This window comes from Heterodontus francisci, chromosome 18 (assembly GCF_036365525.1).
Source record: "Heterodontus francisci isolate sHetFra1 chromosome 18, sHetFra1.hap1, whole genome shotgun sequence".
NCBI lineage: Eukaryota > Metazoa > Chordata > Chondrichthyes > Heterodontiformes > Heterodontidae > Heterodontus > Heterodontus francisci.
In genome coordinates this window covers 45,145,217-45,169,616 of record NC_090388.1, presented here as the reverse complement: position 1 = coordinate 45,169,616, position 24,400 = coordinate 45,145,217, and the positions used below count along the sequence as shown (strand labels likewise).

General features: G+C 42.1%; 1 protein-coding gene across 5 annotated transcripts in view; it reads right to left on the bottom strand.

Annotated features, from left to right (window-relative positions):
* The window catches only part of LOC137379584 (cyclin-dependent kinase inhibitor 1B-like), a 29,326-nt gene extending 5,284 nt beyond the window's left edge, over nt 1-24,042 (bottom strand). The window contains exons 1-3 of one of the 5 annotated variants that reach the window (XM_068050622.1): nt 23,013-23,591; nt 22,470-22,873; nt 14,465-14,537 (exon numbers count right to left, since the gene is read on the bottom strand). In XM_068050622.1, coding sequence (XP_067906723.1) covers nt 14,497-14,537; nt 22,470-22,866 — 438 coding nt within the window. In that variant the 5' untranslated portion in view covers nt 22,867-22,873; nt 23,013-23,591 and the 3' untranslated portion in view covers nt 14,465-14,496. Of the gene's footprint in view, nt 1-14,235; nt 14,538-22,469; nt 22,874-23,012; nt 23,592-23,829 lie in introns of those variants that run through there. The other 4 variants (XM_068050621.1, XM_068050619.1, XM_068050620.1 and 1 more) reach the window with 4 other exon arrangements.
* Between the last annotated feature and the right edge of the window lie 358 nt (nt 24,043-24,400).

Genomic DNA, 24,400 nt, shown 5'->3' with positions numbered 1-24,400 from the left:
CAAACCACTCAGTTAGGCCAAATTACTTTGATAAAGGACTGAAGCAGTTCAAGGCAGCAGCTCACCACCACCTTCTCAAGGGCAATAAATGTTGGCCTTGCCAGTGATGCCCACATCCTGTGAATGAATTTTCAAAAAAAAAAAACAGGGTAAGTGCCTGTGCTCATTTTAAATGCCCCTCCCCCCTCCCAGTTTCTGCCAGGCTGGGGGAGGGTTAGTTAAAATCAGGCCCATAGCTCAAATATGTACTGCTTCAACCCAAAAAAAGCAGTGCCTTATTTTAAAATAATTTCACTCATTAAAAATACTAAGTGCTGCTTAAAACGCTAAGCAATTATAAGATAAAATCTTCATATAACTTTAACAGTTGAACATAAGTCTTTTGGTCACTCAATATTTTTCAATTTAAAATTATAGGCTCACTGCCACTAGCGGTAGCTGACTAACTATTTAAGTACAACAGCCTCAAGCAAGTCATGTTTATTGGTTGGGTAATAAAAAAATAATATGTTCACCAATGGTGACATGCTGTTCTACTGCAACATGCAATGCCAGGACATGATTGTGATTCACTTCCTGACATGCTGAGCTCCTGATCAGTTGTGTCAATAGGGGTAGCTGAGTGCTGAGCACAACAGAGGCCAGACAATTTCTCCGGAGAGGGATACAGACATGTCAGGAAACATCATCCATGGACCAGCTGGCACATTTTCTGTAGACTTGACAGGTAATATAAATGCAACACTGCAGCTTCCTTCCTGTACTTTGTGATTTGAAGTTCCTGAACAAGATGCTGCTGTAATACATGCAGCAGTATTTAAAACTTGAGATGAGGTTTTTAATATTCTGTTAATATAGCAATTAAATCCAGCGCAGGTATTTAAGTTTCCTGAAAAATCCATGTGTGTTCATCTAATGACATATGCTTTTTAAATTACAGCTTTAAAAAGCAAACTGGGGATTATGTGATATTTTAAGTGCACTCCACAAAATGGGGTGGGGGTTGCCCTTCAGTACACTTTCCTTCACATGATCCCTTAATGGTTTGACTGCTTGTGGACCTAGTTATTAAACTGGACAGAAAAATATAAAATGAAATCCAAATAAATATCGAAAGTAAGGAGTGCTGTACATCCAGTACTTCTGCCTGTACATGGAATACAGCTAATTGGACATCAAACATCATTTTGGTTATTTTCTTCACAAATTAAACTTCAATTGGTTGCTGAAGATTTACATGAAGTTCACCAATCACACCAGCTCACCACTCCCCATTTATTCAATGTTAAATGAAAAAAGGCATTTGAAAAGGACTGGACCACTGAAGATTACATTCCAATAGCACAAGTTGATGTTTCAGTGAGGTTGTCATCATGCATCGATTGAAGAGACTATCCAGGCTGTGAATGTCAGCCACAACATTTGCACCATAAAACAGACCTTCCCAAGACAGCTGAAAGCACTAACAAGTAAGTACTTAAATTAATTTAAAAAAAAACTTACTTTTTCTTACTTAAGACTTACATTTTTACCTTTTGAAAGGGTACTGATGTACATACATTAAAAACACATGGTTAGGGATGACAACTCTGGGGGTTCAGATAAATGGAAGCTGCTGGAGCTTTGACCTTGCACTTATGACCTGCTGGATAAGGCTATTTTCTAGCAAACACCACCACCATCTTTATATTTGGTTCTGTAATCACTAACATGAATGTATTTAGAGTTAATCTTCATGTTTAAAACCACCTCTTGTAACGTGTTAAGTTTGGCAAGTTCTCATGGCTGTGGCAAAAATAGCTATCAATAATTTTGGGTGCTTATGTAAATTTGAAACTGCCTTGAAACAGGCAGTTTGGTTTAACATCACTGGTTTTACAGGACACTCGTCCAGAAATGACAATTACAACTGGAGATATTTCATGGTTTTGTATATTTTACTTAACAATATTCAGTACTAGTAATTTAAAGAAGATTGTTCTAGAGATACCCAAAGTTCTTATCTTGAAAACTATGAAGGTTTAAAAAAAGAAACTCTGGATTAAAACTCCAAGGCACTGTGTTGTATAGTGAAAGGATCCATCAAGGAAAAGCACCAAAGAATACGATATAAAAATAGACTCCAGGTCCATTTTAACCCAGATGGGAATTGGGTGGGCAGGGACCAAGGCGAGTGTCAGGTCCTCCCGACCTCAGCAGCACAAAGTCCAGGCAATTTGAACTCCTGGGCCTCCCTGCATGCCCCCAGTCAGTTCTGGAAGTTGGGACATGTGTAGCCTGGAGGAGCTTTTGGCCTTTTTATTTCTCCTTGATTTAGACGGAGTTTATTGGGAAGGGCTTTAAATGCAGGAGAGGAGCTGAAATATAGAAATTTAGCTTGAGCAGCGGGAATTTGAGGCATATTCTTGGTGTGCGGGACCAGGCCCCGGGGGGGGGGGGGGGGGGGGGGGGGTGGCGGGGTGGTAACATGTCGGTTTTCATAGCAAAAACAGTCAGAGGGCTGAATTCTTACCAGCCCCTCGACGCCATAGGTCGCAGCAGGGGGACCCGTAAAATTCAGTGGGGAGAGGCCCGCCTCCACCCCCGATGTCAAGGGCCTGCCGCACATTACTGGCAGTGGGGGTCCTCGGTGCGGCCCCCCGCCACTTGGCGGTGGGGTCTTCAGCTAAATATTTAAATGAACAATGAGATTTAAATTAACCTACCTGCAGGCGGTGGCCATCCCACGCCGATTTTACAGCCGCCAAACACACCTCGCGCGCTTTCGGAGCTCCTTATGGAGTTGGCGGGGCAAACAATTTTTATTGGCTGTGGGGGAAGGGGCTGAGGGTCAAAGGGAACAAATTTCCAGGGGGGAAAAAGTTCAGGATATTAATAAAAATTTATTATGGGGGGGAAGAGAAAGAGGGTAATTAATATATAAATTATCTATTGTGGGGGGATGAAAGACATGATTTAGAGTCAAAATTAAAATTTATTTTCATTTCCCGGAGATCGGGACCTTTAAATTTTAAAAAGGTAACTGAAAGGCTTGAAGTTCTTTAAAAATGGTGCCAGTGCCTGCGTGGTGGTGCCGGAAGCCATTACCAGGGACGCGACAGCATACACACTCCTTCTTGTGCAAGTATCAGACCATGTATGTGCACACCTGTGCTTTTAACTAGACAGTGGCCTTCAGACCCAAAACAGAGCCACTCTCCTTTGACATACATCCTGGAGCAGGACCTCCAGCTTTACAGTATCAGAAGCAGTAGTGTTACCAAGAGGTTTCTGTTGGGCCATTGTGAACGAGTGAATTTTCTCCCAATACTTCAACTTCGCCCTTAATAGTGAGCTGTAGTCATTTACGAGCAGCTACTGCACTCCCATCCAAGCACTCCCCATCCATGTGTGCTACAGGCCAAGTTCTCTGGGCAAACTTTTCTTATATAAATAGCCCATTTAAATTAGGGGGAGGGGACCATTGAAAAAAGCCTTATAGCCTAACCCAAGCTCCTAGCACAGGTCCAGCTACATTATTAAAATGCTAAAAAAAGCCCAAAGTTTAAAAAGTTGAATGCCTTTCAGTGACAGATTTACAATTGTGATTCAGTTCATTTAAATCTTATGTATAATTTTATTCTACTGCTTTTACAGGATTTCATTCAATTAATTAAAATTTACACTACTTATCCCTGATTAGATCTTGCAAATTCAGTCAGCCAGTCTCAGCCATGATCCCCTCAATCACATACTCGACTGGCTGACTGGATCACATGATCAACTCAACCATGGTCCTCCAAGCCACATATCCCAAGTCTGTAAGTCTGTTCTATACCTGTTCATCCCCACCCTCCCCAGCACTGCAGGTTCCCAGACTATCAATTTTAAAGTAACTTTACACCTATATACATCAGAAATCCTCTGCAGATAACAATTCTGGAACTGAAGTGGCTCGTGTTTGACACTCTCACTACTTGCTGACTGTATTTGCAGCATTGTTGCTGAACTACATTCCTTACCGTTGGAAACACTGAAGTTCTCTGCAAGTTCACATTTCACTTGATACCCTTGAGGAAATATAGAAAAAGCTAAATGGCTCCCACTGATGCCCATTATGATTGGGAACAGCACTTTGGGACTGGCTGCAGCTCAGGAACCCTCTCAGCCACCTTTTGCCAAAGTGCTTGTGCCTGTATGGATTTCCACCCAACACTGAGGAAGATCTTGGCCACATTGTGAAGTCATGAACGCTGAATGTTAAACTTGTGCATTATTCTACAGTTGCCAAATCTACCCTGCAATATTAACAGATAATTTGGCACCAAGAGGAATCAGCACAATTATGTAACTACTTCTACTGTACAAGGGCCATTAGAATCATGGTTTATTAGTACCTAGTGGGAGTTGTTCACACAATAAAACGCAACTGCTTAAGTGCGCCTTTTTCAATTACATTTTAATGGCCAAGGTAGAACCAGGGTGAAAGATGTATATCAATGCAAGGTTCTACATATATAAATGTTATTTTAAGAAAGCCCTACACACGCACAGTGGATTCAATTTCTAGAAACTTCGAGTAAGGACGCAGCTGGGAGGCCAGGCATAGCAAGGAATTTTAGACAGTATACAAGCTCCTCTTGTGCTGTATCACATGAACCACCAGGACGATTTTTAAACATGAAATTCAGGTAATATTTCACATTGAAACTGGTACCAAGGCTTTTTTAAACTTCAGAGACAGTGAGACAGAAAGACGTTTAATCAAGTTTGATTAAACAAATGGAGTATTACATCCAGTTCTGGGCATCACACTTTAGGAAAGATGCAAAGACAATGGAGAGGGTACAGAAAAGATTCACAAGAATGTTCCAGGGATGAGGAACTTAAGGTACGAAGACAGATTGGAGAAGATTGGGTGGTACTGCCAAATCTAGAGCCCCCTGGTAATCTAAAAGCTTACATGGTAAGTTAAAGCAAAAAAAGAAAGCTTATAATGATCACAAATATCTTAATACTTTAGAAAGCTTAGAGGAGTATAGTAAGTGCAGGGGTGTAGTAAAAAAGGAAACTAGAAAAGCAAAGAGAGGACATGAAAAATTGGCAGGTAAAGTCAAGGAAAACCCAAAGATGTTTTATCAGTACATTAAGAGCAAGATGATAACGAAGGAAAGGGTAAGGCCTGTCAGAGATGTACAGGGAAACTTATGCATGGACGCAGAAGATGTGGGCAGGGCTCTTAATGAGTTTTTTGTCTCGGTCTTCACAAAGGAGAGGGTTGATGCAGACATTGTAGTTAAAAAGGAGTGTGAAATATTAGATACGATAAGCATAATGAGAGAAGTGCTGGAGGGTCTAACATACCTGAAAGTGGATAAATCGCCAGGACCTGATGGGATTGCATCCCAGGTTGTCAAAGGAAGCCAGGGAGGAAACAGCAGATGCGCTGAGGATCATCTTCAAATCCTCACTGGATACAGGCAAGGTACCAGATGATTGGAGGACTGCAAACATTGTACCATTGTTTAAAAAGGGTGCAAGGGATAAGCCAAGTAATTATAGGCCAGTCTGACCTTGGTGGTGGGTAAATTGTATAGAATCTATTCTGAGGGACGGGATAAACTGTCACTTAGAAAGGAAAGGATTAATCAGGGATAGTCAGCATGGATTTGTTAGGGGAAGGTCATGTCGTACTGACTTGATTGAGTTTTTTGAGGAAGTGACAAGGAGGATTGATGAGGGTAGTGCAGCGGATGTGGTTTACATGGATTTTAGTAAGGCATCTAACAAGGTCCCGCATAGCCAACTGGTCAGTAAAAATGAAAGCCCATGGGCTACAGGGGAAGGTGGCAGGTTGGATCCAGAATAGGCTCAGTGACAGGAAGCAAAGGGTAGTAGTCGACGGACGTTTTTGTGAATGGAAAGCGGTTTCCAGTGGTGTTCCAGAGGGCTCAGTGTTGGGTCCCTTGCTGTTTGTGGTATATATTAATGATTTGAACTTAAATGTGGGAGGCATGATTGGGAAATTTGCTGATAACACAAAAATTGGCTGTGTAGTTAATAGTGAGGAGGAAAGCCATAGACTTCAGAATATCAATGTTTTGGTTGAGTGGGTGGAAAAGTGGCAAATGGAATTTAGTCCAGAGAAGTGTGAGGTACTGCATTTGGGGAGGGCAAATAAAGCGAGGGAATATACAATAAATGGGAGGATATTGAGAGGAGTAGAAGAGAGACACCTTGGAATGCATGTCCACAGGTCCCTGAAGGTGGCAGGACAGGCAGATAGAGTGGTTAAGAAAGCATATGGAATGCTTTACTTTATTGGCTGAGGTATAGAGTACAAAAGCAGGGATGTGATGCTGGAACTGTATAGAGCATTGGTTAGGCCACAGCTAGAGTACTGTGTGCAGTTCTAGTCACCACTTTACAGAAAGGACATAATTGCTCTGCAGAGAGTACAGAGGAGATATACAAGAATGTTGCCAGGGCTTGAAGGTTGCAGCTATGAGAAAAGATTGGATAGGCTAGGGTTGTTTTCCCTGGAACTGAGGAGGCTGAGGGTGACTTGATTGAGGTATACAAATATTATGAGGGGCCTAGATAGAGTGGACAGGAAGGACCTGTTTCCCCTGGCAGGAAGGCCAGTTACCAGGGGGCACAGATTGAAGGTGATTGGTAGAAGGATTAGAGGGTACAGGAGGGGAAATTTTTTCACCCAGAGGGTGGTGGGTGTCTGGAATTCGCTGCCAGGAATGGTGGTGGAGACAGAGACCCTCAATTTTTTAAAAAAAGGTACCTGGACATGTACCTGAAGTGCCATAACCTGCAAGGGTTATGGACCAGTGGGATTAGTTTGGGTGGATAGTTTATTTGGCTGGCACAGACACGGTGGACTGAATGGCCTCCTTCTGTGCTGTACTTTTTCTATGGTTCTAAGTTCGGACGGTTTCCTTGAAGAGAAGGCAGAGAGAGGAGATTGGATAGAGGTTTTCAAATTCATGAGGGATCTGGACAAAGAGCATAGGGAAAAACTGTTGCCACTCATGAAAAGGATTTAGAACGAGAGGGCACAGATTTTAAGTTGTTGGCAAAAGCAGCAAAAAAGTGACATGAGGAAAAACTTCATGCACTGCCTGAATGCGTGGTGGCGACATGTTCAATTGAGGCACTCAAATGGGAATTAGACTGTTATCTGAAAAGGAAGAATGTGCAGGGTTACAGGGAGAAGCCGGGGGAAATGGCATTAGGTAAATTGCTCAGAGAGTCAGTGCAGACACGATGGGCCGAATGGCCTCCTTCTGCACTGTAACAATTCTGTGATTCTGTTGTTAGTGTAAAATCTGAATTCTTTTCCATGTTTATTATATCAGAAAACATTAGTCATTTTAGAGTCAGAATCATTCACAGCATAGAAGGGTGGCATTTGGTCCATCGAGTCCATGCCGGCTTTCTGGTGCAATCCAGTCAGTCTCACTCCCCTGATTGATCCCCATAAGCCTGCAAGTTTATTTCCTTCAAATGATCATTCAATTTCCTTTTGAAATCATTGATCGTCTCCACTTCCACTACTGTCGTGGGCAGAGTGTTCCAGGTCATTACAATTCACTGCGTAAAAAGTTCTTCCTCACATTCCCCCTGCATTTCTTGCCCAAAGCCTTCAATCTGTGTCCCCTTGTACTATCAGTTAATGGGAACAGTTTTCTCATCTAACTTATCTAAGCCTGTCCTATTCTCGTGCACCTCGATCAAATCTCCCCCAAATCTCCTTTGCTCCAGAGAAAAACCCCAGCTTTTCCAACCTAACTTTATAAATAAAACCCCCCTGGAACCATTCTGGTAAATCTCCTCTCAAAAGACCCTCACATCGATCCTTCCTGCAGTGCGGTACCAGAACTGGACACAATACTCCAGTTGGGGCCTAACCAGATTTTTACAAAGGTTCGGCAGAACTTCCCTGCGTTTGTACTCTATGCCTCTGACCTGCCACTCATCTTTGAGCAATTATATGCCTTTTCCTTAAGTTTGATGTTTTCCTTAACTTCTTTAGTTAACCGCAGATGGTGGTTCCTCCCCTTAATATATTTCTACTATAAAGAAAAATTCTTATCCTGATTATTCTGAATATCCCCTTGAATGTCTGCCACTGCTTCTCTATTGATCTATCTCTTCGCCTCGTAACCCAGTTCACTTCAGCTAGCTCAGCTTTCATGCCCACATAGTTGACCTTATTCCAGTTTAAAATACTAGTCTTAGACCCACTCTTCTCTCTTTCAAATGATGTCAAATTCAATCATATTGTGGTCGCTGCTACCTGGAGGTGCCTTTACTCGGAGGTCATTAATTAATCACATCACATTACACAACACCAAGTCTAATATAACCTACTCTCTGGTTGGTTCCAGAACGTGCTGCTCTAAGAAACTCTCACCAAAAGAAAATCGAACCCTTTCGCCTTGACATTTAATGGCATTACCATCACTGAATCCCCCCATTATCAACATCTTGGGGCTTACCATCGGCCAGAAACTTAACTGGACCAGCCACATAAATACTGTGGATACTGGAGCAGGTCAGAGGCTGGGAATGCTTCAACCTTGTCTTTTGCACTAATGTGCTGGGCTCCTCCATCTTCGAGGATGGGGATATTTGTGCAGCCTCCTCCTCCAGTCAGTTGTTTAATTGTCCACCAACATTCATGACTGGATGTGGCAGGACTGCAGAACTTAGAACTGATCTGTTGGTTGTGGGATCGCTTAGCCCCGTCTATTGCATGCTGCTTCTGCTGTTTGGCATGCAAGTAGTCCCGTGTTGCAGCTTCACTAGGCAGACACTTCATTTTTAGGTACGCCTGGTGCTGCTCTTGGTATGCCCTCCTGCACTCTTCAATGAACCAGGTTTGATCCCCCAGCTTGACAGTAATGGTAGAGTGGGGGATAAGCCAGGCCATGAGGTTACAGATTATGGTTCAATACAGTTCTGCTGCTGCTGATGGCCCACAGCACCTCTTGGATGTCCAGTTTTGAGTTGCTAGATCTGTTCAAAAGCTATCCCATTTAGCACAGTGGTAGTCCCAAACACAATAGTGGGTACCCTCATTGTGAAGACAGGACTTTGTCTCCACAAGGACCGTGCAGTGGCCCATCCTACCAATACTGTCATGGACAGATGCATCTGTGGCAGGTAGATTGGGGAGGACGAGATCAAGTAGGTTTTTCCCTCACCACCTGTTGCAGATCCAATTTAGCAGCAATGTCCTTTAGGACTTGGTCAGCTCAGTCTGCTACTGAGTGCTGCTACCGAGCCACTCTTGGTGATGGACATTGAAGTCCCCACCCAGCGTACATTTTGTGCCCTTACTACCTTCAGCGATTCTTCCAATTGGTGTTCAACATGGAGAAGCACCGATTCATCAGCTGAGGGAGGGTGGTTGGTGGTCACGTGCAGGTTTCCTTGCCCATGTTTGACCCGAATTCCTAGGGCAACTGCCTCTCGCCTGTATACCACTGTGCTGCCACCTCTGGTGGATCTGACCTGCTGGTGCAACAGGACATACCCAGGGATGGTGATGGTAGTATCTGGGACACTGTCTTCAAGGGTATGATTCCGTGAGTATGACTATATCAGGCCGTTGCTTGACTAGTCTGTGGGACCGCTCTCCCAATTTTGGCACACGCCCCCAGATGTTAGTAAGGAGGACTTTGCAGGATCGACAGGGCTGGGCTTGCTGTTGTCATTTCCAGTGCCTAGGTCTATGTCGGGTGGTCTGTCCGGTTTTATTCTTTTTCTTAGACTTTGTAGTGGTTTTGATACAACTGAATGGCTTGCTAGGCCATTTCAGAGGGCATTTTAAGAGTCAACCACATTGCTGTGGGTCTGGAGTCACATGTAGTCCAGACCTGTTAAGGACAGCAGATTTCCTTCCCTGAAGGACATCTGTGAACCCGATGGGTTTTTTCAATAATTGGCAATGGTTTCATGGTCACCACTAGTCTAGCCTTTTAATTCCAGATTTATTAATTGAATTCAAATTCCACCATCTGCAGTGGTGGGATTGGAACCCATGTTCCCAGAGCATTGGCCTGGGGCTCTAGGTTACTAGCCTAGTGACATTACCACTACGCCACCGCCTCCCATTTTTGTGGTATATATAAACGATTTGGAAGTAAACGTAGGGAGCACGATCAAGAAGTTGGCAGACGACACAAAAATTGGCTGCGTGGATGACAGTGAGGAGGATAGCTGTAGGCTGCAGGAAGATATCAATGGACTGGTCAGGTGGGCAGAAAAGTGGCAAATGAAATTTAACCCAGAGAAGCACGAGGTGATGCATTTGGGGAGGTCAAACAAGGCAAAGGAATACACGATTAAAGGGAGGATACTGAGAGCTATAGAGGAAGTGAGGGACCCTGGAGTCAATGTCACAGAACACTAACAGGACATGTCGATAAAGGTGAAGGCAGCAAATGGAACCCTTTCCTTTATTACGGAGGCATGGAATATTCTGGTCACCTCATTACAGAAAGGATGGAATTGCACTAGAGAGGGTACAGAGGAGATTAATGAGGATGTTGCCAGGACTGGAAAATTGCAGCTATGAGGAAAGATTGAATAGGCTGGGGTTGTTCTCCTTGGAACAGAGGAGGCTGAGGGGAGATTTGATTGAGATGTACAAAATTGTGAGGGGCCTGGATGGAAAGGGCCTATTTATCTTAGCAGTAGTGACTAGGGGGCATAGATTTAAAGTGATTAGTTGAAGAATTAGAGGGGAGATGAGGACAACATTTTTGCACCAAGAGGCAGGTGGGGATCAGGAACTAACCGCCTGAAAGGGTGGTAGAGGCAGAAAACCTCATCTCATTTAAAAGGTGCTTGGATGTGCACCTGCAGGGCTACGGACCAAATGGTGGAAAATGGGATTAGGCTAGGTGGCTTTTTTTTCTGGCCGGCGGAGACACGATGGGCCGAGTGGCCTCTTTCTGTGCTGTCAACTTTCTATGGATTCAATAAGTACAGACAAATTTATTCTAAGTAAATATCCTGCTGCTGATTAACATTTATGTATTTTGTTTCAATAATCTTACAAAGAGAATCACCATGTTTGTACTCGATTACTTAAAAGATAATTTTAGCCATACTACTTTAAAAAGGAAGAAACCCAAATATTTCTTCCTGATGTTCTGACCGAAAGTCTGAAGAGCAAATAATCGGAGAATTCTAGGACCTTCTGAGTACCTAGCTGAAACTAAAACACATTACAATCTCAATGTTTGCTGATGCGACAATTAAGCTTTAAGTAGCGCTGTGTGTTCACAATGATTAGACTTGTGGGGTTGGATTTTTAAATGCAGTTGGGGTCCAGATTGGAGGCTGGCAGGTGTGCAATTTGGCACCGCTGACCTCTGTGCCACCATGATCCCAACCCCAAACCATTTTGAATGAGGGTGGTTCAGGATCAGATTGGCTGCCTGTCACTTCCATGTTAATTATGTTAACCACCCAGCCTAATGTTAATTATAGTGCCTGTTAAGGGTCCGTTCCCATGCTGCACCATGGTGGGCTCAGGGCAGGAGATTGGAGGGGGGGGGGGAGAAAAAGGGGATGCGTGACGAATCATGCGAGGGAACCCTCCCATCCCCCTGACTAATAACAGCTACCGAACCACAGCTGCAGTTGCTGGCCATCCCTTGGAGGGGTTGCCCCTTCAGGATCAGGCAACTGTGTCAGTTTTAAAAATAAAAATAAAAATTTACCTGGCCTTCTCCCTCTCTCTCCATCTTCACATCAGCTGCTCCCACCTCAGCCGGTGGGGCTGCTGATCGCCAAGTGCTGGAGGGCCTCCCATTGGGTCTCCAACAGAGAGTCTGCCCATTGCCCGATAGCATGGTGAGCCTGCCCCTGGCCTTTAATTGGCTGAGGATTTGAAAACCCCTGTGTGTGCGCTGAAAGTATGCTCTGCAGGGTCAGGATCCGGAAACAGCCCCCCATTTCCGGTTCCCAACCCCAATTGAAAATGCAGCCCATGATCTCAAGAACGCACACCCTTAGTGAGATAACACAGGATCCATTACATAATACAGCAATACTGCCCGTACAATACATTTAGCGACAGAACATAATAGGATGGATTTCTAAAAGGAAGGTCATGTTTACTCAATATTAATTATTTGAAACAATATTATACAAAAGCAATGCAGTGGATATAGTATACATGAACTTTCATAACATTAGAAAGAGTAGACCATATGGCCTCTCGAGCCTGCTCCGCCATTCAATACGATCATGGCTAATCTCTGCCTCAACTCCTTTTTCCTGCCTCCTCCCCATATTCCTTGTTTCCGAGAAACCAAAAACTTGTCCATCTCAGCCTCAAATATACTCACTCAACAATGGAGCATTCACAACCCTCTGAGGTAGAGAATTCCAAAAAAATCACAACTAAGTGAAATAATTTCTCATCTCAGTCCTAAATGATTGACCCCCTTTCCTGAGATTATGCCTGTGTTCTAGCTTCCCCAGACAGGCGAAACAACCCCTCAGTATCTATCTTGTCAAGCCCCCTCAGAATCTTATATGTTTTAATGAGATCACCACTCATTCTTCTAAACTCCAGCGAGTATAGGCCCAATTTACTCAGCCTATCATAGGACAACACTCTCATCCCAGGAACCAATCTAGTGAATCTTCACTGAACTGCCTCCAGTGCAAGTATATCCTTCCTTAGATATGGAAGCCAAAACTGCACACAGTCCTCCAGGTATGGTCTCACCAAAACGCTATACAATTGTAGCAAGACTTCCTTATTCTTGTACTTCAGTCTCTTTGCAATAAAGGCCAACATACTATTTTCCTTACTAATTGCTTGCTGGACCCTGCATTTTAACTTTGTGTTTCTTGCATCAGTAATTCCAAGTCCTTCTAAACATTTTTAGAAGGTGTAAAACTTTAAAAATATTCTGCTTTTCTATTTGTACTACGAAAATGAATAACCTCACACTTGCCCACAATATACTCCATCTGCCACCTTGTTCCCCACTCTCAAACGGTCCATATCTGTGTACTCCTCACAGCTTACATTCCCAACTAGCTTATATCAGCCAACTTGGATACATTACTCAGTCTCTTTGTAAATAGCTGAGGCCCCAGCACTGATCCTTGTGATAGTCCACTAGTTAAAGCCTGCAAACTTGAAAATGCCACTTTTATCCCTACTCTCTGCTTAGTGTCGGTTAACAAACCCTCCATCCACGCTCATATGAGCCAACTCCATGAGCCCTTATCTTGCACAGCAACCTTTTGTGTGGCACTTGTCGAATGCCTTTTAGAAATCTACTGGCTCCCACTTATCTACCCTACTAGTTACATCCTCAAAATACTCTTAAGAATTTTGTTTATTTGTTTTATGGGGTGTGGGTGTCGTTGGCCAGGCCAGAGTTTGTTGCCCATCCCTAACTGCCCTTGAGAAGTTGGTGATGAGCTGCCTTCGTGAACCACTGCAGTCATTAATTACTCCTCCCTCTTCATTCCTTCACCCCTCTTCCCCACCCACTCCCCACCTGCAGCTTGACCTAAAGGATTTACAGAGCAATAAAGAGTCTATTGCTTTTTCTAAAAAAAAAGTGATTCAAACAAATTAAATTGTTTCCAGTTTGTGTCAGGAAACTAGCAAAGAGGACAGTTAATGTCAGGTTAAGAGGGGTAGGAAAGCAGGGGACTGTGGGAACCAACAAGACCTGTGGCCTCTAAGGAACTGAGACAGGCAATAAAGCAACCAAGAGCCTAGCTCTGAGAGATCAAGGAGCACAGCAGATGGACAGGCCCAAGGACCTAAAAGGTTGGGTGAGAACCAAATAGCTGAAGCTGTAATATACTATACAGCAGACAGGGGACTGGCTGAGAATAGATGGGACCAGGTCAACAATAGCAGAAGTAGGCTAGATGTAGGCCATTGGCAGTGGAGGCCACAGCAGAGGCAGCCAAAAAATGTAAAGACATTAAATATAATTTAACTCGCCTTCCAAGGTATGAAGCTGGGCCCAGTGCCTTCTCGGCTGGACAAGTAGTAGACAACAGCGACACCTACCTCAGAAACCAAGTAATACAGGACTTAGGAGATAAATAAAACGAATAGAAAATGTGACAAATAGGATAAAAATGTAAGGGGAAAAATAGTAATGTATATGAAACAATAGAAACTGCACTTTGATGGAAGATGTTTAATATATTATATACAGATATTATTTTAACTATATGCTCAGTGTTCATCTTTTACCTTACAGCATTTATAGATCAAAAGAGGTACTAGCAAAACAAAAAAGCGCAGTCACAATTTTGACACCAACTGGTAATGTGGTGGGCATTCTAGAGTTGCTCTACATATCATCTTACAAGTTGGGGCACAGCTGCTAGAGGATTGCCTAGAAAACAGTCTCCTCATGCGCAGCTTCTGGTGAAGTGAAGGTAGAATCGTCAGGTAGTATGCAGATACCTTCTGTGTAGCCATATCTGCTCGTTTTCTCTTTACTGCTCGCCCTCATCTTCCGATATGGCAGAGAGGGATTCTAAAACAAATGCCCATATAGCAAGATTGGAATGAATAAGTCTGAAAATTTGCAAGATATGCAACCATGCAAATCGTGTACAAGTTTATAGAGTCTCAAATAAATAGCAAAAGCAGCCAAGTTGAATGGTTTGATTAAAAAGATTTTTTTTTTTAGCAACTTCCCTTTTTCTACAAGTTCCCCGACATCAGGGAGGTGGTGGTGTAGTGGTAATGTCACTGAACTAGTAATACAGAGGCCTAGGCTAATACCCTGGGGACATGTGGGCAAATCCCACCATTGCAACTGGTGGAATTTAAATTCAATTAATTAATAAAAATCTAGTCTCAGTAAAGGTACCATCAATTGTTGTAAAACCCATCTGGTTCACTAATGTCCTTGAAGGAAGAAAATCTGCTGTCCTTACCTGGTCTGGCCTACATGTGCCTCTAGACCAAGAGCAATGTGGTTGACTCTTAACTGCCCTCTGAAATAGACTAGCAAGTCATTCAGTTTCCAAGGCTAATTAGGAATGGGCAACAAATGATGGCTGTGCCAGTGATGCCCACACCCCACGAAGGAATAAGAAAATTAAGGCACAATGAATGAAAATGTGACACTGCCATTAGTGCATTAATTTAACTTCTTACTGCAGCTACTTTGGCATGGGCGCTTTCTCCATCTGAAACTTTTGGTGGAAAAAAATATCACATGGGATACAAAAATGGTGGGAAGGAACTGTGGAGTGGACACCCAACCTATTTCCTGTCTCAGTTATTCTGAAAAATGGGTAGAGGATGGGCAGAAAATCTAAGCCCATATTTTTAATTATTGATTTGTGTCAATTACCTTGTTGTATAAGACAGATCATATTAACTATCTTCAAAGTTTAGAAAGCAAACAAACATTTCCTTTATTTACTATTTTTACTGAAATTGCAAGCATTTATGTATATTTATGATTTCATAACATAACTGACAGAAAATCTCTCAAGTTAACCCTTTGAAAATGTCACTATTTAAAACCATTCATAGCATAACAAATTGACATACTGATGTACAGAAATAGAGTGTATTGTGACTTGGGGGTTTGCAACTTTCCCTGAGAGAGTCAATTCTATGTTGTCTCAGTGTTCAAAAGAGAACAGATGAGCTGAGGGTTGCCCTGTAAAAATGGCACAATGCCACAGGAATACAATACAGTCCACTAGGCTACCAACCACAGAAGCTTGAAAGACTCACCAGGTCAAGCACTAACTGCAGAGAGGGAAAGAGTTAACTGGGGGGGCCGAATTTTAACAGGCCCTTGGAAGGCAGAAGAAAAAATGAGTCAGGCTGGTTTGCCGAAGTGTTTCCACCTCCGGGCACTTTTCCCAGTTGCGGGCCGAGTCCGATGTCAGCAATCTGTCAGTCAGTGGTGGGAAGCCAATTGAGGTAGATAATTGGGCAATTAACTGTAATCTTCCCAGCATCGCACAGGCCCCATTGCTGTATCAGCACCTCTGCAACTCAGTTGGTGGCTGCACAGTGGGAGGACGGAGAGGTGCGAGTGTTCAAGGCTTTCTCACCTTGAACAGCAAAAAAAAAGGCAAGGCTGATATTTACCGCTGCCAGAGGCTTGCCATTTAATAAGGAGCTCCTGGAGACTGAAGTCTCCAATAGTGCTGGCGATGATGCAGTGGCAGCTGCTCCCAGCAGACAGATCATGCCTCCATTGCATCTCTCCCGGTCCTCCTGCTTTCCCCTCAGCAGCACTGTCACTGCAGACATAGTGAAGGCTGCCAGCCACCCTTGCAATAGGGCACGCTGAAACGACCTCTTACCTCCTCAGGATGCGTGCCATCCCTAACTGGTTCTTCATTGGCCACCTTCAGGAAGATTGAATCAGAAGGCGTGCTGCTGTTGCGAACGGGGTTGGGACCCAAAAATGGCCCTGAAGGCTGAGAATTTAAGTCCAGAAAATTCTGCCCAATGTTTCAGGTCAATGACCTTCTCAGTGCAATAAAACATCACTGATCTGAAACTTTGGCTGGGATTTAATGCAGAGGCAGTGGCCCCGCCCACCAGCTGGAACGTTAAGAGCGAACCCGCCTCTGCCACCCTGGGAAGCCACGACTCATCTTTTCGTGGCTCACGCAATTCGTTGTCTGAGATCGTGGCTTCCGCCCCATGACTCAGGATGCCACACCTCCAAGAGCTGCCAGCCAGAGGGCTGGGGGACCCCTTCTATGTGGCACAGGATGCCAAACTAAAATGACCTCCCATCCTGCCCCCACCCCCCCAAGCCCAGAGTCAGGGTAAAATACCAGTGGAGCTGGGAAGAGGCCCTTAAGCAGCTATTAATTAGCCAATTAAGGTACTCAACTGACCCAAGGACAGGCCATAACACCACCAGACTGGTAAAACAGTGCACACAGAAATATATTCTCACTTACAAACTCTCATAGCAGGATCTGGATAGATAGGACAAGAAGCATTATCAAACCTCATTAATTAGCAGTAAGACTGAATCTTTAGAAAAATTATAACTTCTTAGTGGTGGTAAATCTGAATTACACAACAATAACTGAAAGCCTATGACTATTTAGGATCTATAAACAGTATTTTAGTAAGATAATGTTTAGAATTGCAAATATTTACTGTCACTACTATGTTGCATTAAAGCCTTAAAGTGACAGATGTCAGATGATACTAGTTCAATCAAAAATAATCTGATTAGTCAGGTAACAATCTACATTATGTACTCATTAAGAAAAAAAAAATTGTTACAGAAGCTAAATCACCTCAATTTGACCTCTTGTTATGGAATTATTTTTTTAAAATCATTTAAGTTTTGTTGCAACAACTTTACAACAAATAAAATATACAATTGGAGAGTGCAGTTTGGAAAATATAAAATTTTTGAATGAACAATTTTTCCAGATTTTAATACATCACTTTGTTGCAACTGTCAACTACATGTGTTTAGAATATGCTTATGTTTCTTGGACTCAACTTGTAGATGGAGAAATCACAGCTGGGAATCTTCTAGTTGAGTGACATGTCACTCAACTAGAGCAACTGCAATAATTCCCGCACCTTATCCAGGGTCTGCTCTATTCCTGTCCACTAGTGTTCTGTATGCATCAACTGGTTGACCAGAGACTTGCGCAACTGTCTCCAGTCAGGTTGAATTATTTCTAAACATTAAAACTGTGTGCATTCTGTAGATGCTAGTTTGATAAGCAACTTTGGTGAGCTTGAAGAGAGTACACCAATGTCAATCTTTGCACATTTGACTCTGCTGAATAAGCCATATATTTATTATGCAACATTGCAGCTTTGAGACATTAACTTTAATTTATAACAGATCAAAACTGCAGTGTTCTAGAATTAAGCAAGTTAGAACTTTTAGTTTTGGTATCTATTTCAAATTCATCCTCCACAGACTACATGAGTGTTTCCAGCTTTTAAGAGTTCAAAACCTTAACCCAGTTACTGATCGTTGCAAATCTGGGAGTATATATTACCTATGAACCAATATTTATTGGCTGCCTTCAATTTTAAGGATGGTTGTGTGGCTAATGGAAATCAAATGGTGAGTAGAGGGTGTTCCAAGATTCAGATTAAAGGGACATTATTGGACAGAAAAAAGGAGAGAGTGATGAACAATAATTAGTGACATCAACAATTTGTATAATGCCTTGAATGTAGAAACTAACCATGGTACTTTATGGTATGTTGGAGGGGAAGAAAAAATAAATAGGAATAAATAATGAAACAAATAGTGAGCCACAGAGAAGTGACCACAAACTTCTACAATTTTCCAGTGATCCTGATCATGGCAAATTATCACTATTTGCTTTCCTCTGGTATCAAGCACAGTCCAGACCTCATGGGACTCATTTCTTAGAGTTATCAAGCATCCTAGAAAAGCTAAAAGACGTGTGTAATTTTGAACCATGTTCATGCTTCCAGATTTAACAGTTAAATAACACTTATGTTTTCGAGTAAGGTGATTAAAAGCATATGCTTGCATGCATAGCAAAGCAATGTATAACACTGGACCATAAATAGGTGCAAATATCAGAAGTTGTGAAAATGTCAAAACATCCATGTAACATTAAAAAAGGGCTTCTGACAGGCTGTCCAATACATGGTCTGTAATCACCTTTAAACTTAGGCCACTCTTTTCCTTCTTTGTGCACAATGCTGACTTTCAGCCTCAGCTCTTCAAATTTTATGGACACTGGGTTTGAAAATACTGCTCTGACTGGTAGATCTAAACCAACTTGGTCAACCTTTACTGATTAAACTCCAGGCTTGGAGTTTAAAGAACTGCATTTAAGCCTTGAAGTTTTTAAAACTTCGAGCAGCAGTAAGCACAGAGGTGGTAGTGGTAATAGAAATAGCATTTAAACCACTTTCTGTATCACATAAGAAAATTTGCTTTTAAAATTCAACATTTAAAAAGTGATTTCTTTTTCCTGTTGAAAAGTTGTAAAAAAAAAATTTAAAAACGTACCAGTAAGTGTGCGCTTTGATGGGTTGAATAATTTTTCTTGTTCTGAACTTTGCATATGTGTCTACAATCAAAATGTTTTCTCCTACTGGGGATAAATGCTTCTCCTGGAAATATCTTATTGATTCCTCTTATCACACCTATCGTTCTTGATCCTTTCCAGTGCCCCCATATACAAGGGGCTCCTTATGTACTTTTTATGCAAATATTATTTTTTGGTGTATAATGACTGTTATTTTAACTTTTATATGCAATAAAAACAGATTTACAAATCACAAGAGGCAATTACAAGCTGTCTGTACAGATAGTAAAATGAACTCCGCTACTTGAGAAAAAAACATTGGTACTAATGGAATCTGGCATTAGGCAGTCTAGATTTGGTTTAAACCAGACTGTCTGTTCTTGAAAGGGTTAAGAGGGGCCCCTTGGTTCAACTTCTCATTTAAACAAGTTTCATTCATTTGATGACCTCAGCTCCCAGTGACTTTAAAAAAAACACCAGAAATACAAATATCACGTGAAATAATCAATGACTGCCATTTATAATGATTATACACCTGCACAACATCACTTAGTGTCATTACCGTGTGCCATGTTCCAAATCATGTTAATCCCCAGCCCAAAATTCCAATTTAGTTCATTAAAAAAGCTTCATATTACATATTATAAGCTGTCACTCAAGCGAAAGAATTTTGGTAATGCACAGATGCTATAAAAACCACAGTACATTTCTCCCAAGTTCATTTATATTTTTCTAGAAATATTTTATACACTTCTGTTTTTGAAAGAGGAATTCAAATACAGCAAAGATATTTTTAAAATGATACAAATATACTTGGAAAGGTTGATTAAGTGCTTAGAGCAAATTTACGCTGGCTGGATTCTACTGAGTAAAACAACAGTTAACAGATCACCACTTGTAATGTTGAGACAGAGGCTTTGAAACTTTACACTTAAAAACTGCCTTTTAACTGGGGCTGCTACTTCAATTTTGTCAGTCAAATTTAAGGTTGAAAATAAAGATTGATTTAAGTTTCAAATTGAAAATACAAACTCTTATTTGACTAATTTACAGACTAAGGGGGAAGATTTTGAGGGCTGTCAACTAGGGAAATGAGGCAGTAAAGTAGTTCCCTAAAAATTAATGGAGAAATACCTACTGCCTTAGTTCTTGTGGTCACTGTGGCCACCATTATCTCCCACCCAGGCCTACTGTGGCCAGCTGGAGTGTCTGAGTCTGCCAGTGGGCCCTCTTAAAATGCAAATTGGGGTCCTTGCAATACATATTATCCCTTTTGATATTTTATGAGTGTGCTGGGCAGAGTGTGCACCTCCTGAGATTGAATTCCCACCCAGGGAATTTTCCAGCCTGGTGACTATTGTGGCAAGTAGACTGCTCTATGGCTCATGGCTTCTGCATGCTAACGAGGCCCAGCCCTCAAAAATGGACTGAGCCTCCCCATCAGGACTATCAGGTGGCTGACAGTAGTGCTTTGATAGCTGGCTGCCCAAAGTCTGCATGCAGGAAAATCTACTCCATTACTTAACAGTTACAGAAATAATTAAGAAAATATGCAAATCAAATTTTGCAAAGAATAATGTACAAATTCACATTTTCTTGTTAAAACAGCCAAAAATAAGTAAACAAAAATACCATCAGGAGGACTTCAAAACACAAACTAGCATTCCTGTTGTTCTTAACAGGAAAGAAAATACAAACATTAACCACATCACAGGCCAAATCAGCTATTGGAATAACTCCCCATAATCTAGCTACTAAACAAAATATTTACAAATTAAAATGTATTTAACTGACAAAATATGTTACAGAAAGATTGATTCAAGCTTTTTTTAAAAAAATTGAGTGGATCACAGAATGACAAAGTATATATCCACAATCCATCATCAATCCCAATAATGCAATCTCAATTATCTATTACGAATATATAAATAACAGCTTACATTTATACAGCACATTAATGTAGAAAAATGTCCTAAGACACTTCACAGAGGAGTGAAGAAAATGGACTCCAAGTCAAAGGAGGAGTGATCAGGCGATTTGACCAAAATGATGAGATTTAAGACGTCATAAAGGTAGGCAGAGGGACTTGGGAAAAGAATTCCAGAATGGCACCTAGGTGGTGGAAGGCATGGTTGCCAACAATGCGACAGAGGGCACTAAAAGTGTGCAGAAGTGGCTGCAATCAGAGGAATGGAAAATTCAGATAGGGATGGGGTCATACGTTGGAGGAGGTTATAGAGATAGGGAAAAGTGCAGCCATAGACAAGGATAGAAATTTGAATCTAGAGGCATTGGGAAGTAGGAGTCAATGTAGGTTAGTGAAGAGTGCCATGTCAGATAAGCAGCAGAGTTTATATTGAGCTGGAGTTTAAACAGGATGGAGGATTGGAAGTCAGCAAAAATAGCACAGTAATAATCAAATCTAGGTGACAAAAGTATGAGGAGGATTTCAGCAATGGATTATGCAGATGTTATGGAGATGAAAGTGAGTGATCTTTGTGATGGAGAGGAAATACAGTTGGGGACTCAGGTTGGGGTCAAACAGCATGCCATGGCTACATTCTGGTTTAGCCAGAGACAGTGGCAGGGAAGGAAAATAAAAATGAATGAGAAAGCAAGGGGAAAAAAAAGAGAAAAAAAAAGACTTGCATATATATAGCACCTTTCACAACCACCAGACATCCCAAAGTGCTTTACAGTCAATGAAGTACTTTTGAAGTGTAGTCACTGTTGTAATGTAGGAAACACAGCAACTAATTTGCACACAGCAAGCTCCCACAAACATCAATGTGACAATGACTTGATAATCTGATTTGTGACAGTGATTAAGGAATAAATATTGGACAGGACTCTGGAGTAACTCCCCTGCTCTTCTTCAAAATAGTGTAATGGGAATCTTTTACATTCATCTGTGTGTGCAGACAGGGTCTCAGTTTAATGTTTCATCTGGAAGATAGCACCTCTTAATAGTGCAGCATTCCCTCAGTACCATACTGTAGTGTCAGTCTAGATTGTTGTGCTCAAGACCTGGAGTGGGACATGAATCCACAACCTTCCAAATCAGAGCAGAGAGTGCTGACATAGCAATGAAGGAACGGAGTTTGTGGTGGAGGCCAAAAACAATCTTTGGTCTATCCAGTGTTTAGCTGGATGCAGTTAAATCTTGTCCAAAACAGCCACACTGCACAAAGGCAACTAAGTGGTTGAGAGGTGTCAAAAGTATTTAATTGGCTCTAAAGCGCTTTAAGACATCCGGTGGTTGTGAAAAGTGCTACATAAATGCAAGTCTTTCTATCAGCATACACACAAAGGACGACCCAAGAATGATTGCCAAACTGCAGCTTGTAGATGTATGAAAATTAGAACTTAAGTATAGTGCGAATCTACATAAGTTAAATATAACTTGTAATGAAAACTAAATCTACATGTACCTGTTATGCAGGTCTGTCTCCTTCTCTTCGGCTCAGGAGTCACCTGGGCTTTTACTTCCTTGCTCAGAGGCACGGGATGATCAGAGCTACTGTTTATTGCAGCCTCCTGCACTGCACACAAGTGCTTTGCTCTGTTGATTACGCGACTCCTGTAAAAAGCTGGGACATCTTGGCATTTCAGTTCTTCCCACTCAAGAGTCCCCTCCGATGGAACTTCCCTACCAAAGTCATAATTCCACTTTTGCCCGGCAGCTTCAATATTTGCCCGGAGTAAATGCTGAAAATCCTGCTGTAGTTGCTCGTGATCAACCGGGCCGAATAAGTTTCTCCGGACATGGTCCGCTTTACTCTTAAGATCTATTTTTAGTTTCCCTTCTTCAGAACTTAGACCCATCATAGTGTCCCTGAATAGAAAAAAAAAAATCATATAAGGGACAATCTTTATCTCAAAATTGTCGCATCACAAAATGATATAACTTCAATCTGTCACAGCACTGGTTTACACTGAGAGGGGAATGTCTGATAAACCTGCAGCAATCATACCTACAAGTATCTGTGGTCTTCTCGATTATCACACAACTTCTTCAGCGTCAGGTCTGCGAGTCACAAACCCTTCTTCCCGTGTTCAAACCACTGACTTCCACCTCTCGCCGTAACATGCACCCAGTGACCGAGCTTAAACGCCTTCCTCATCAGCATTGCCTCCTCCAAGCCGCATTTCCCCGCCAGCGGTTCAGTGGCGCTAAGTCCCATTAACTGAAGATTGTGCAATAATCGCATTCCACACACCGCAGGCAGCATTTCCCGTTACAAACACAAACCCAAAGCGGTGACGCACGAAGCCTTACTCTCTCCGGGCTAACTTTACACTTAATCATCTATGTGCCCAACTCAGGAGAGGAGACAGATTGGGAATGGGATAGGGCAGACACGCTGTGATTGACTGGCTGAACACAAACACCGCTCTTCACTACAGTCCCGAACAACGCTGCCACTCCGGATCGTTTGCAAAATACAGATTGCACTTAAAACCCTTGTCTACGCGGGTGCCTTAGTTTTGTCCTCTTGACTTGCTCATTATTGGATACGCCATTGAGAATTCAGCAATTGCACCAAACCATCGCCGAAAGCAATACTTCACGCCTGCCCCAAAGCAGCAACAACCCTTTTTAAAACATTTGTATCGTTTATAAACCGGAGGTGACTCCGCCTCCATTTTAAGAGACACCAAGTAAATCACTACTCATGGTATTTAAAGTTAGCCCAACGCTCATGCAGGTTTCCATTAAAGTATGACAGTGCTTTGTTGGAAAAGTTCTACTTTTCAATTAAATTAAATGACAAATTACAAAATGCATACACTCGCCGTTTGGGTCCCAGTAGTCAGAATTGAGAAGCTGCAGCTCTCCACACCCTTTGCCGCCTGCCGCCTCCAGCTCATCGTGGGATTTTCAGGTTTCTCACGTGATAACATCACCAACACATCCAACCCGAGAGCTGTCACTCAGGCAGGCGCTTCCATTAATTCTGCACACAATAACAACTGTACACGACAATACTTCACGGTGAAGCACTGTATCTGCCCTTACATTTCTTGAGTCTGATCAACAGAAAGATGTGTCAGTACTTTACAGGGTAATAAAAGGGAGGAATAGGTCACGATGATAAGCACTTTGAGACAGAAAGAACTTACTTTTATAAACTGGCTTTCATTTCCTCAGTAAATGTTTCATAGCTAATTAATTATTTTTGAAATATACTTATATGTTATTATACTCAAGAAGCTCGACAACATCCAGGACAAAACAGCCACTTGTTTGTCACCCCCATCAATGAGCATCAGTGAGCAGGTTGTTGCTGTTTAAGTGGCGCTTGATAGCCCTATTGACAACACCTTCCATCACTTTGCTGATGATTGAGAGTAGACTGAA